At 40.2% G+C, this 15,137-nt stretch overlaps 1 protein-coding gene across 2 annotated transcripts; it reads right to left on the bottom strand.

The window, feature by feature from the left end:
- Positions 1–6,618: 6,618 nt before the first annotated feature.
- On the bottom strand, positions 6,619–13,945 carry LOC102706397 (exportin-T). 2 transcript variants are annotated; one of them, XM_015839880.2, is made up of 15 exons: positions 12,113–13,935; positions 11,932–12,027; positions 11,725–11,814; positions 11,534–11,638; positions 11,341–11,400; positions 11,171–11,233; positions 10,990–11,085; positions 10,357–10,521; positions 9,787–9,960; positions 9,613–9,678; positions 9,413–9,511; positions 8,225–8,368; positions 7,652–7,796; positions 7,485–7,534; positions 6,619–7,168 (listed from the first exon to the last, which is right to left on the bottom strand). In XM_015839880.2, exons 1-13 carry the CDS (start codon positions 13,805–13,807, stop codon positions 7,707–7,709), a joined length of 2,943 nt encoding a protein of 980 aa, XP_015695366.2. In that variant the 5' UTR covers positions 13,808–13,935; the 3' UTR covers positions 6,619–7,168; positions 7,485–7,534; positions 7,652–7,706. The 2 variants fall into 2 exon arrangements, with proteins under 2 accessions (XP_015695366.2, XP_006658805.3); XM_006658742.3 differs by having other exon boundaries at positions 6,785–7,168; positions 7,642–7,796; positions 12,113–13,945.
- Positions 13,946–15,137: the final 1,192 nt, after the last annotated feature.

Genomic DNA, 15,137 nt, shown 5'->3' with positions numbered 1-15,137 from the left:
AGAGCCGATTACCTTTTTCTTCCTCTGGTCTTCTCTGCCCTCTCAACCCCCCCCCCTCCCCTATTCCCTATGACCGTTTCTGATTATATCTATAGTTTTTTGCTACGTAAATCACGTGAATTTGTAAAAACATGGTTTTATATATATATATATATATATATGTGTGTGTGAGAAATATAGTTGTCTTTAATAAGAAAATCGCTTCCTACCATTTACTCGTCCTATTTTATATTGTAAGATATTTTGGTTCTACCTAGATTTATACGTACATGTTTTAATGTTTATATTTATTAGCATCCACGTAAATATAATATTTTTTCACTCTCTAGTTCAGCCATCAGTAGTTCAGTACGTGTGTACGCGACGGCCAACGCGAGCCGAAGAAACGCATATATCGAATATATATACCAACCAGCATGCGTGCATGCAGTGCAGGCAAAGACCAAATCAGAAAGGAAAATAAATCCAGTGATCACCAACTTAAACTGCCCCCAAAAGAAAGCACCGCCTTCTGTTGCAATGCAAGCAACGCAGAGATCAGGCAGAGAGAATTCGAGGGCTTTCAGCGCTGCGCCGTAAAGGAGGCCGCTTGATTTCCAAACCACTGGACGCGTTTTGACTCGAATGAACCGAGAAGAACATCTCATCTCCGTCTTTTCGTTTGTGCTTATAATTATAGACTAAAATTTTTTTAGATTTTAACTCTAAATTTAGAGTAAATTTTAAAGGGATTTTTCGTAGTTAATTATGCTATTAGATCACTGAGAACATATATAAAAATTCTATTAACTAATTATTTGTTATTTGTAAATATGTTGTTTGTATTTTTCGCTAAAAAAGCGAAACAATGCCCCGAAGTGAGCCGATCGATTGATCGACAAGTGATGCCAATATTCTCGTCGGTTTGGAGGCTTCCTCCTCCTACTCTGACTGAATATTTTGGTGATGAAAATAATGTCAGTGCGTGCAAGCTGCTGTCCAGAATCGGTGAGTGAAGAGTAGTGGTGGCTTGGCCAAAAAAAAAAGAGAGTAGTGGTGGCAGTCGCAGCCAAGACGACGTTTTGTGTGTGTACAGATCGTTGTCGATTCGTCGCTGCCACTGCCACTTGCCGGGGTTCGGGCATCCAGCTGCTACTGCATGCACACCAGGGTTCAGATTTCGATTGAGCGCTAGATTCTGACCTCCAGAGGTATGATCGCTTTCGCCTAATTTCAGTTAAATTTTCTTGAAATTTACTATTTCAAATGTAAAGTTTAGTGGTTTTGACCGAAAACGTAAATCTGACGCAAAGCATCATCCAGATGAGAACACCGAGCTGGAATCTGAGACGACATTGGCTGTGACGTTTTTCAAATGCATAGTTTAGAGGCTCATATGAAAGGCAGGTTTGCAAAAAGAGATATCACATTCTCTTGTATAAAATTTTGGTACCAAAAATTTATAATGAAAATATAGTACATTCAGGTTTTCTTTTAAAAAAATTAAAGAAACATAAGTTAAGCATAGGCATATAATAAAATTGAACATGGAAAACATAGGATTATAATTAAAACGGAGGAATCTTGTAGAATACGATGCTTGAAACACCGAGGGTCATTGTTCATTTTTTTTTCATGAAAATAAAAGTCAAACGATATATTTGTAATGAAATAATTATTTATGAATAAAAGTTTTATATAGATGTTCTTAACAAATCCAAAACCAAATGTTGAAAAATAAACTACAATTGAAAACCACAAAATCAACTCAAAATTTAGCTTATAAGCATAAAAAGAAGCGAAAATACGAGGGGCAGATTATTCTGAACACATAAATTTTAGGAGCAAATACATACATGTGTGTGTTCTCCATGCGTCCATAAAGTACCGGCTGTTTATATTGTAAGTACTATTTTTTTTAGAATTTTACGGAAGATACAGTAAAAAACATTGAGAAATTTTCAAACCATAGGTGAGCCTAGCTCGTGCCCTGTTGACCCTGTAGCTTGTTGCTAAATACTCAATCCGTCTCAAAATAAATCAATCTTTCATCTTTTACCTATAATGTTTTACTCTTCGTCTTATTTGAAAAAACTTACGATTAATATTTTTATTTTTATTAGATGATAAATCGTGAATAATACTCTACGTGTGACTAATTTTTTTTATAATTTCTTAAATTTTTTTAAATAAAACGGATGGTCAAACTCTGGACACAGAAACCAAAAAATTAGTTTTTATGCGACAGAGGGAGTCCGTGTGTGCCCAAATATACTCTAGCAGAAAGGAAGAAAAAAAAACAAGTGAGAACACATAGCCAACCTCACTTCATTTTCAGCTCCTTCGTTTTCCTTCTAGAGGGGAAAGTATTGTAAAGTACGTGTGCCCAAGTGACAGAGAAAGAAGCTTCTCTTGTATGCATCCATGTCGGTATGATTTACTACACTCATCATCATGTGGTGCAGGAATGAATTGCCAATCAGAACATGCATGCATCGATCACGAGTTGCCATTGTGAATAATAATGGCCATGGAAAGACAGAGACACTCTACCCATGTCGTCGATCGTGTGCATCGATCCTGTGAGAGAAAGAATTTCGTATTGTTTTTCATGGTTCTAGGTTAGCTAATTCTTGGTGCCCAATCAAGAACTGATCATGAGATTGATTACTGCTACTTGGGTTTAGCTAAATGCACAGGTGGATGGATGTTAATTAGTATGAGATGATGAGGAGACGACCGTGCAAGCTAGGCAGCTAGCTAGCAATATAATCTAAGCATGCTGCATGAATTCAGGCAAGGATCAAATGTTTAATTAGTGCGAGTTGCTGATTCAGACGAGGATCAGATGTTAATTAGTATCATCTTCGCTGCAGTGGGTTGTCAAACGCTAGGGGTAGGAACTGATTAAGTCAGAACTTGGGGTTAGGTTAGGGGCAATCCTGTAATTAATCTGCAGCGATGATAATAACAGATTATTTTGCCAATGGCTACTCAATTGCTTCCAAGAAACATCTCATGGAAACCATCAAACCAAGTGCCTCCGTGCTTTGCCAGGAAGAACAAAAAAATAGAAAGAACTGCAGAGATTCGAAGCAGGATATGTATATTGTTTCTGAAGTCAATCATCTGCACCAACTCTGCAGTGACGACCTTCTGAAACCTCGTGTTGGATCTTGGAAGAAAAATACTTTGTTTTGACGTCTCATTAATGGAGGCTCTTGTACACAGGTACACGACATGATCAAAGTGATTAACCATACGATTAAAAAGCCAATTTTTTTTCTATGAATCTGTAAGTGTTACTTTCTTGTTTTTCTCCGGTAGCCGGTGAAGCCAGTAGCTAGCAGGAAGTGACAGTCAACCTGTTTCATTCATGCTTCAAATGCTTGAAATGCGTGTTCAGAGAGGCAATACAACCCTTCCATTCACTTGACTTTTGCAGGGGATGTTGATCTCTGTCAGCTAAGATAATCAAAAAATAACCAGGCTATCTACCTCGTGAATACGTGATCAATTAATTGAGACACTTTGACTGCTACTGACACGAATTATTATGATTATTGATGTTATAAATATTAAAATTTTAATCATACGCTGAATACATTTTTTTTATATTTGAATTATGGAGTGTTAGATTAAAACAAGAATCCACGTTAGTTACAGCTTGCAATGGATCAGTAAGTTTGTTTCCTTGGGGAGAAAACATGATCAGTCCGTACGTGTTGTTGAGTAGAATTAAGAAGAATTAGTCTTCTCCCAAAATGATAATAAGCCTGAAATTAATCAACTCGATGAATTGACACGTTCTAGAAACACTTGTGAGTTGTGAAGGGCAGGTTAACTTCGTGAGATACGGGGTAGGTTTGCCATCTCTATCCATGAAGAGATCAAATGTCACGAGACTCTTCACCAACTGCTAAGCATCGACCTCTACGTCATATGCATCTCTCTGAACTTTCCTGTGCAGCGTGTGCACTTCTTGCCTGCTGATTGTTACCAGTTTTTCTCTGTATCTGAAGATAAACACTTCGGCAGGTACAACCGCAGCCTTAAGATATGATTTTGACTCTTAAAGCATCTATCATTATCATCTACTAAACAAAGGTAATGCTCTAGATACATGCCTGCATAGTTTCTTGGTTTGATCAGAGATATTAAGAAAGAGGGAACAAAATTCAGCGTCGTGGGTTCTTGATTTGGTTCAAAATGGCAGTAGCTGCTGGTTTTGTTCATTCTTGCTCCCCTACGTGAGCACATATTCTCAGTCATAATTCTTTAAGATTAATAGTGAGGCTAGAATAATGTTTTGCTGATGTTTCTGCAGCGTCCATATGGATTTGCAGGGCTGTTGGTGTGCACATCAATCTTAGTTGGAGTAATGCATTCTGCAGACGCCTGTTGATTGGTGCAGGATTCAGCTAATTAATCTCAATTTGTCGGCTACAAGCTACCAGTGTTCTGCAATAGCTAGCTTGATCATTTTTTTTAATTAGAGACCATCTAGCTTGATTACTTTTTAATTAGAGGATATCTTCAGCTTGATTTAGTCAACCTGTTCTATACACTGAACTGAATACTAACCACGCCTTTTGAATAAGGAATGCTGCCTTCCTCAATGGACACATTACCTGACATTTGGACTGAAAAAAAAAACATGTCTACGCCTCTACAGAAAACTAATTCACCAGGCTAGTCATAAATAACTATTTGAGTGAAGTGCACCAGCGGTCCCTAAACTTATGTGTATGTGTCATCTAGGTCCCTGAACTCTCAAAATGCATTTTGGGTTCCTGAACTTGTCCGGGGGTGTCATATAGGTCCAAATGAGCTCTGACCCGCTCCATCCGCTGACGTGGTATGCCACAGTGGCGTCTACAAGAAAGGAGAGAAAAGAATACGGAGCAGAGAGATACTGACATGTGGGACCCACATAGCCCCGCCAACATGTAGGCGCCACCATGGCATGCCACGTTAACGGATGGAGCGGGTCGAAGCCCGTTTGGAACTATATGACACCCTCGGACAAGTTTGGGGACTCAAAAATGCATTTTGAGAGTTCAGGGATCTAGATGACACATGCACACAAGTTTAGGGACCACAGGTGCACTTCACTCTAACTATTTTATACTTGAGGATGCAATCAAATTGATTCCCTTTGTCAAAAGCAGATAACCTTTATTATAATATTGGAATTTTAATCAACCTTGCTCCAATAGCAACACTAATCAGTATATGGATGTATACCATTATTTTAACTGGCATTATTAACTCTATGTATAAGTGATTTCTCTTTACACAATTTTCAATGGGCATTAGATCAGCAGCATATGTTGGCCACACGGTATTGCTGATCAGATCAACAAACTCCCATGGTAGGCGTGCTACAGGGTTCAAGATTCAGACAAAACCTACTGTCCAATTAGACAAGAAAAGTTATCTGTCCCCAGAACTCCAGTCTACTCAACACTGATTAGCTGGCCATATTATACTACTCTTGGGTGAGAGCACTAGCTCCCAAGTGCCCCCTCCAAGAAAAAAACAGCTAAAGTGGTATGAAAAAGTTGATGAGCATGGCTAGTAGTTCTTGGTTAGTGCTGCTTTTGTCTCTTGTGTGATTTGTATGATGCATTCTCCCTTTTTTTTTCAACTCTTTTGGTATCGGTGTGCCTTGTTTTGCTACATTCTCCGTTGGACTTTGCAACTGTCCCATTCTCTTTGTTTGGCATTTTCCTTTGTCAGGGATCCCTTTCTAGTTGTGCACTGTGCTCTCTAGTGCTTCCCTCCCTTGCACTACCAATGTGTAGAAGCTTCAGAAGTTATCAACAAATTGTAAGAAAATCACTTTACATGCTCTTTGCTGCACTCCAAAATTTTACAAGTTTATTTTGGAACTTTTGTACTATGTCAGAAGCATGTAGATACATCTTAATGTCAGGGAGCAAACCATATTTCCTCGTGCGGTCTGCAGGATGTGCATGATTGGATTAGCATTGACTTTCAGAAGCTGATAAAAAATGACTCGATATCGATGTGCCTGACACCATTTGTTGGGAGAGTAACATTTGGACGTTTTCCAGGCAACATCTCGCAGATGAAACCGGTGACGTGTGAAAAAATTCGATAACAAACATGACAATTAGAATATGCACCACCAATAACTTACTCAGGGGCGGGGCGGATCCAACACGGGGTGGTGGGAGCTCGAGCTCCCACTACCCCGTTAAAGTCATTAGAGTCTTACGAAGACCCCCTTAAAATTTTATGGCAGAAATTAATAGAAAGAAGGGCTAAAACTCTATCTAAAGTATTCAGACTCCCTAATCTTATTGGTGAGATCCGAACTTACTGGCATATTTTCAGGGAAATCATGGTCATATAAAGCAATAGACATCTGCCGTCTCCACTACGAAGATGTGTTGTTCCTGTCAAGTCCTTGGATAGTTGGATCACAAGAACGAGGAAGAACAAAAGATATCATACATTCATACCCAACTTTGTTTGGCCTGGCCTGCAAAGCCATATCCATCATGCCTAACAATTAACAGTGACTTGACTGGGTAATTCAGTGCAAATTTATCCAAACCATGAAGGAGGCCAGACAGCGAGGGAGGGGGGGGGGGTCGAACTGAATGGGCAAGAACGAAGGTTTTCGACTGTTCGAACATGCTAGCAGCATGGATAAGAGGAATTCTCCACTACCTTGAACGGAGAAGAGATCAAAGTTGAACTCTTACATAGCATCAGCATACAATGCTTCTGCTGTCACTGGATCTTCAGGTAACGAAAAGGTGACCACAGAACCTTATTAATGCGAACGACGCAACTATATTAAAGAATCTGTACAGCACCCCAGGTAACAATGGGGTGAAAACCACTGGCAAAATTTGGTAACACGACAACAGGCGGTGTGACAGTTTCTGTCAGGAAAATCACAGCCCACACATCACTCTTTTCCCTATCCCATCTGTTTAGCTTCACCCGAAATGCCTTAGAAAAAATTTCAAGCTCAGAGCAGAACAACGAACACTTCCGGAGAAATGTCAAAATGAACATAATGAAACCCTTTAGATTCTCAGCAGAAACTCCTGGGATGTATCCCCTGCATCTCAGATCTCCCTAACATGCCTTGATGAAGAAACTTTGCCATGGTAGCCAGGCTTGGTAAAAATATTCCCGCAGTATACATCTGCAAGCATAAAATGGTGATTTTAATAACTTATTTGTCACTGGCATAAACTACGTTGGAACATGCATTGAGGTCAAATTGCACAATGATGCGTTCACTGAAATTGAAAGGTGTATAAATGGAGCCTGGGGCATTCCATCATTACAGAATCCTTATAATCTAAAGCATCATTAATGGTGTTCAGGGCAACAGGAAAAGTGCCCAACAAAGAGCACACATTGTATACAGAAACATAACTCTCCATGCTAAACTATATTTTAGTAACAGAAGGATAAAAGAGGCAAGAAAATATCAATGGATCAAAATCAAGGCTCACCTTCTGATCTCAGAAATGGTAGCTTTATATACATAGATGATACAACTACCCTGCAAATTATAGTAAGTTAAAGCAAAGATATGAAGGAAATAATACAAGCAAGCCATGCAGGGATAAGCATTTTGTTGATAAGGCAGGAAAAGAATGGAATAACTACCTATACTCACATTCCACAACTGAGGAATCTTCCACTGGCAAACAGATTTGAAATAATTGATGGCGCTATCTGAAGACAAGACTGCCATTCTGCTGTTGTCTTATTTTCTCAATAAGTGTTTGATAAAATGACTTGAATGCTTTGATATCATTTCCCTGTAGATGGAGAAAAGTAAATGCAGAAATTTTAAATTCAATACAGCAGATAAGAGATTAGATTATCAGCATCTTGTCACTACCGTTTGTAACAAATTTAGTAATACGAGAAACAGAAGATGACTACCCATTGACTATCTCATTACTCAAGTTTGAAGGTAAATGCTAATTATTAAATTATGTTCTGTCAATATAGGGCAACAAATAGAGTAGAGCTATATCATGGTACTAACAACTTCCAAAACCGCAATGGCATTTTGATAGCAAGTCAATCAGTTATCAACGAGACAACAACACAATCTACTCACATCTAAGTTCAGTAAATTAACGAAATCATTCAAGTTATTGAATTTGCACGGGATAAGTATGTTCTAGCTTTTAAGCAGTTAGCAACCTCAGATACAACAAAATCAAGAGAACTAGCATACCTGTAACTTTTGGTAGTACTGTTCAGTCAGGTCTGGTGGACAGTGCGCTTCTCGAAGTTTTGCTACAAAAGTAACAATGAAGTTCTCGCCAAATCTTTCATACATAACCTTTTGAGCGGTCACAATTTCACCAAACAGAGCAGTCTAAGAAAGAAACAGATTAGACTCCAATCTTAAGTATAAAGAAAAACATCCATCACCATGAAAAGGCCATGTAAATTTCACTATAGTAATGTAGTAAAATGACAAGACAATAAGTTATGAAACAACAATCATTTAAAGGAAGAACATAACTGATGTTCTATTTGCTTCTAGATTAGTAAATTAACTAATGATAAATAAGAACCTAGCCTCTAATCATCAATGCCCTCTTGAAGAAGTCACAGTTCACAGCATCCCATTGGCCAACTGAATTTGCAGTTGTCATATTAACATTTTATCAGCAAAGGAAACAGAATAGTTTGACACTCCCTTACATAGTTGCGGGGCATATAGACTAAAAGTACAATGAACTCTTGCTTCTGGTATGGACTAACATGAAACAATGTGTGACTGTGCGCATTGAGTTTTAAATGAATTGAATTAGTACATCACAAGGTATATCCCCTTAGCTTGTCTGCAACTTATCACTCTCACTGGCGGTTAATTCTTCCACACCTCTATTACTTCATCCCTCATGAAAAAGAAAGTGACCTCTAAGCATAATTTTAGTTAGAAAATTGAGAATCTCAAATGCAAACTAGTGGCACTTTAAACATCATGAGAATAAAATAGGAAGGTTTGTTAGAGAAAGCATATAGATTGTCAAAGCACAAACAATTTTATCTCTCAAATTAAATATTCCAGGATTTTTAAGAAATGTATATTCCTCGATCACCTGAAGACTTTATACAAGTTAAGCTTTAGATTGCCATTTGATCCTAAACCTGATATTTAGGAAGGAATCAGACATATCACATAAAACTACAAACTTTTGTTTTAGTTTAACATACGACATTATGAGTAATGCAGCCAGAAGTCATAATCAAATGCCCATAAACCCCACCAGCATGGCCATTACTAAAATTACTGAGAATTGAACGAAGTGACAGACTAAGAGCATACTAGCTATGTGACGGTATACTTTTAACATAGTAAAACAGATACTGCAAAATGTAGAGCAGAAATTGTATGATTGACAGGTCCTACCGAATTTCCATCACGGAAGTTAAATGACTTGTCAAGGACACTGTGCAAACAGCAACCAGCAGCGAACTTCTCAATCATAAATACTCGGAAGCCAGGAAGCTGAGGAAAATAAGAAACATATCACATTATGATTATGCAACTGTCCAAGTACTAGATAGACACTTCAAACATGATACAAGAAGAACTAAACACAACAATACCTTATCTTCAACTTCAGAGCTACTACACCAGTCTTTGATAAGGTTGACAAAAATCTGTATGCATGTCTACAAAACAATAACCAAGTTTCAAATAAACAATTCTATTGAAGCGAAGATGGAGAACGCAACTCAACTGAAGTGGAAATAACAAATTCAAGATCAATTAAATCTCACCTTCCGATGTGGTATTTCTTTATGGCTGCATGAAGTAATCAAAAGGAACTGCATTATGTTCTCCAAATAATTCCTATAACTAGGATTGAGGAGAACTGTAGACAGATCATGTGTTGCTATAGCAAGCAAGAAACTGTAAAATGTCTTTTCCAGCTCTTGCAGTTCACGCATTTCCTGCAATGGTAAGGCATGAATACAGTATACAAGGAACTATGCAATCCATGAAATAACTGCAAAAAACTGGCCACGCAGATTAGCCAAATTGGCGTGAACAAATTAGGCAACAAGGTAATAATTCAGATGGGAGCTATTAGCTGATGAAAAACCAAACCAGCTAAAAACGATAGAACGTGACTATGCAATAAGCCAGAAACTTGTCATATCAATATGCTTGCCTTATATCTAATAAGTAACAACAAATCAAAATGGTTAGTGGTTCGCCCATGCCGCCTGCCCCAATGGGGGGTGGGGAGTTGGGCTATGAACTTAAATGTTTGGACCATAAGCACTCTACCAATAACACAAATTAATGCAGTGATGCGATAGGTATAATTTACCAATGCAATTTACCTCAGTATTGCTTGCAGGCCCATTTGAAAAGACATCTTGAGACAGCATCACAGATAAATGACTTGCGATGGCAGGAAACACATCCTCCAGTAAGGCATTTGCTGAAGAATTAAACTTGCATATTATTTGGTTTATTAAGTAGAGAAATTCCACCATATCTTTTGCCTGTAAAAATTGATGTGAGCAAAGGCCGCAAAATAGACTTGTATGTAGGATGATATTGTTTTTAGAGAAAGAGAAAACTATTAATGTGATGTCGTATTAAATTAGCAATACACAGTCCAACAGGTACTAAAAATATATATTCAGGCTGCTCAGACACAAGAAATTAACGCAATTGCACAGACAAATATTTAATGGATGTATGCAGACAATCATATTCATCACTTCCCAGTTTGGATTGACAGATTACACAATCCTTTCCTTTATATGAGTATATTGCTATTTTAAAAATGTATAAAGTAGTAACCTCTCCTAAGTCCAGCCATTATTATTCCTAAGATAAATACAGCTAAGGACAGAACAGTTATCAAAACAGCAAACATAAGTGCAACAGGTACTATTAGAAATCACAATAGCCAGCAAAGACAATAACCAGGAAAACAGAATTTGCTAGGCGAGAAAATGAGGTACCTCATTGTCAACGAGCAACTGCTGCAGTGCAATTGGAATACATGGAAGCACCGAAATGCCTAATATCTCAACCATACGGTGCAGAAAAGACATGATCTGTATTTCAGCATTGCATAAGTTAGATTGGTTAATTAATCATCCAAGCAGTAAAATACGGAAGATGTTGATTACAATTACTTACCTTAGATCGCAGGGGCTTCACATTAGGAAATGAGATGAGGACTTGCAAAACAACATCAAGGGTCTGAGAACAAGATGAAAAGAAATGATTAGCACATATATGATAATTAAAAAGAATACATATACATGACTGAAAAAAAGGCAGGCAGCATGGAAGATGACAGAATATACCTTCTTGAACATAACCCCAAGTGTTGGCCTGCTTCCCATAACAAGGCGTTCATTAAAGCCCTAAAAAAGGGCAGCATCCAGACATGGTAAGATGAAGCATTAATACTTGAGGCACTTGCCATGCACAGAACCAAAATTGACATTATTAGAAACAAAATACTACACTCATAATGTGTGAGGATGAAAATCATACCTTGCTGGTCATAGTCAATGCAACAATAATCTGCTGAAGGCCGATAGCTCTTGGAGATGACTCTTCAAGTCCTTGAGCTTTGGCATCCATAACAAGTGACTCAATCTGGATTGATTTTCACCGACAAATGTAAGATTCTTAACCCCGTATGACCTAAGACCAACATAGGGGAGGTAGAAATCGATGATCACCTGTTGACAGAGAGGATTAAGTAAAGCCGTCAAGCATTGAACCTGCTTATCTGGTGACACCTCTTCAATGCCGATCAACAGTCCCACAGCCTAAAATCATAACACACAAGACCAATCCAAGATTAATATTCTCAACACACAAGACCAATTCAAGATTAATATTCTCAATGTAAAACAACAGCAATGTACAAGGTGAGAACATTTTACCTCAAAAATTTGGCTGCCATCCTCTGAGCTGGAGAACTTAATATCTTTGTTTGCCCAGTCTGTAGCAGTGAATTTCCCTAGGGCATCTTGCAGGTTCTGTTAACTCATAGAGATGAGTAAACTCAGATTTATAATAGAAAACTAGTCTGGATTAATGAATCACAATAGATAAAGGAAAGACCTGCAATATGGTATCCAAGTACGGCACTAGCTTAGCCTTCAACAATCTGACAGCTCTCATGAGTAAGTATCCTGCATGGCAGCTCACGTGGGCATTCTGATGGTGTATGCCACGCTCATCCAAGAAAACAGTAAGCAGATGTGGCACATATTGGTCATTCTCCTGCATGAACTTGATATAGCGGTTAATTGTGTCTAGGTACACCAACCCAACTAGACGGTGTGTGTGGCATGAGAATTTTGCTGAAAGGAGCATCGACACAAGCTCCCTGAGTAACCCGGTTCCATTCCGGATCTCTTCCTCACCCACTATTTCCCCAAGCCGATAGAACAGAGTAAGAGTGACCTCAACATCTTCAACACTAACTTCTGCAGATGAGAGTGCCGTCACAAGCAACCCTCTTATGAATAGCTGAGTGGCACCTGGTGCCACACGACAAATGCTCCGAAACAATACAACTAAATCCTTCCGCTGCTCTGCCATCAGGTCCTCCTCCTCCTTCCCTATCTTGTCAAGCACATCAAGATGCCCCCTGTAAACTGGATCATATGACATCTGCATCCGCACCACCTCCAATATCCGTCCCAAGTGTGCAAGTTGCTTCTCTGACGGTGCCTTCATTGTACTCACATACCCAGATAAAAAATCGAGCACGGAGCCTGAATCAACCTCATCATCATCACAGCTCTCTGCGGCCGCAAATACAGCTGGCAGCACCTCTTCCAGCATTTCCAATGCCGCAGTTCCATCAGCATCACTAGAGCCAAGCTTGCGGTAACACTCAAGAGCCTCGAAAGCATATGCTGTCACCAAATGTGCCATTTTCAACCCACTGTCAGGGCTACCAAACCCCTTCTGGGCAGCCAGGAGCGACCTCAGCAATGCCACCTTTGCCCTCGCGTCCATCCTCTTTGCTGCCACAGCAGAAAGACACCCTACTGCCGCAGCAGCGAGCGGGGCCACACTCCCAGGGGAGAGCGCAATGTCAAAGAGCAGAGGAACAAAAACGTCATTCGCCACCAGGGAAACATCGATCCAGGAGATGCACCTTCGCGCCGCATCAAGGGCTACGGCTGCAACCGCGGGGTCGGCTGAGCGGAGGGACACCGCGGCTTCGTGCCAGTGGCGTGCGATCTGGGGGACGCACTGCGCGCGCATAGCGTCCTTGACCCTCCCGGCGTCGGAGGCCTCCTCGGCGTTGCGGGGGTACTCCTGGGAGAGCAGGTCGTCGTCGAGGGAGACGAGGACCCGCGCGAACATGTCCGTAGGGCCCGGCTGCGGCGGCGAGGGCGGGACGAGATCGAGGAAGTAGGAAGGGTACACGTGGGGGTACTCGAGGCGCACGAGGAGGGCGATGAGCTGCGCGAGCTTGTTCCGCAGGAAGGGCGGCGAGGCGGCGTTGGAGGAGAGGGCGAGGGAGAGCAGCGAGGAGCGGAGCAGCGCGAGGTCGTCGGGGAGGACGAGGCGGCGGCGCAGCAGCAGCGCGTCGTGGATCGTCTGCAGGCACCAGAAGTGGACGTGCGCGTGCGGCGAGGCGGAGAGCCCGTAGAGGCAGAGGTGGAGGAGCGACGACGGCGGGGTCTCGTCGCGGGCGCGGGCGCAGTAGGCCAGCGCCTCCGCGCGCACAGCCGGGGACGCGGCGGCCGCGGCGGGGGAGTCCGACGCGAGCAGGATGGCCTGCTCGAGGTCGTCCATGGCGGTGCGGAGGAATCTGAGGGCGGAGCGGAGGGGTGGGGCGGAGGGGGGAAAGGAAGGGGAAGAAGGGAGGCGGAGGGTTAATATACAGCAGGAGAGGGTTTGCTCCTCCTCCGCTCCAATGGGTGGTTTTTCTCCCTTCCTTCGTTGTTACCGTCTAATCTTTTCGGTTTTCGCCGGTTTTGATGGGTTTATGGACGGTTTTAGGTTTGGGTTTAGGACTCAGGAGATAAAAGGCTTTCTCATCATCTTTAGATCTGATTTATGATGTACGATTTTATAAATAAAAAGATTAGTACAATATCTAAATATAATGTCGTCTATTAATATATTAATATCGATAGTTGTGGTTTTTCTTAACTATTTTTAAGTATATTGTTCACATGATTCTTTAATTTGAGGCTATTGTGTAAGTTAGACGGTAACTTTAGGGTTTCGGTTGTTTAATTTGATAAGACGTTTTTTGCATGGAATAATTATTGCTTGCACGTATAAGCTACATGATCTCCTTAATTACAACTTACCATACGTATTGCTTCTATTTAAACTTCAAATTTTTCCATATATTTTATTCGGGTGGTTGTTAACCCATGTTTTGTATCAACAGAAGATTTCTTATTTGTACATGAGTGTACATATAGCTATCAATGTGTAAAATGATACCTCCTTAATTATAAGCAGTAATATTATCATATCATCATGTTGCTCTCGTCCTATATCAATGGATGAGTGAAAAAACCATGTCTAGTGGACAATGTGTCCCATTTCTAGTGACCGTTTAAACAATGCCCCCTCATCTTCTTGTTTTTATTTTATTATTGTCACTCCATCAACCTTTTGTTATGTGTGACAGAGCAGTTTGATGGGTTTTTTCTAGATGGAGGAATTAAATCATTTAGGATAGAATAATCCATCATGCAGTCTTTTCTTAAATTTAGCAGGATGGCTACATTTCTCATCACTCACTAAGTCTATACCTTGGACATATGAAACGATGGTTGGCAAATCAATTATATTCCTCAAACAAACCATTTATAATCAATTGGTCGATGACCAACTCGCTCATCAATCCATATCTCATTGATGGGCAAGGATGTTTTGAAAGACAACCACATTCTCTTTCATTTTCCTTATTGTCTCTCCAATGCTGCAACTTTAATCTAGTGTGAAGCGACACTCCTATGCATAGGTATAGTTTATCTATTAATATCTTTTACAAAACAATAGTATTTAAATACAAATATATATTAGGTGAGAAATTTATAAAAACAAGTCCGTGTTGAACTTTGCGTGATTGACAGGGCTTCTATCGAACAATGGAAGAACAACA

Source organism: Oryza brachyantha, chromosome 7 (genome assembly GCF_000231095.2).
Source record: "Oryza brachyantha chromosome 7, ObraRS2, whole genome shotgun sequence".
Classification (NCBI taxonomy): Eukaryota; Viridiplantae; Streptophyta; class Magnoliopsida; order Poales; family Poaceae; genus Oryza; species Oryza brachyantha.
This window is presented reverse-complemented; position numbering and strand designations above follow the sequence as displayed.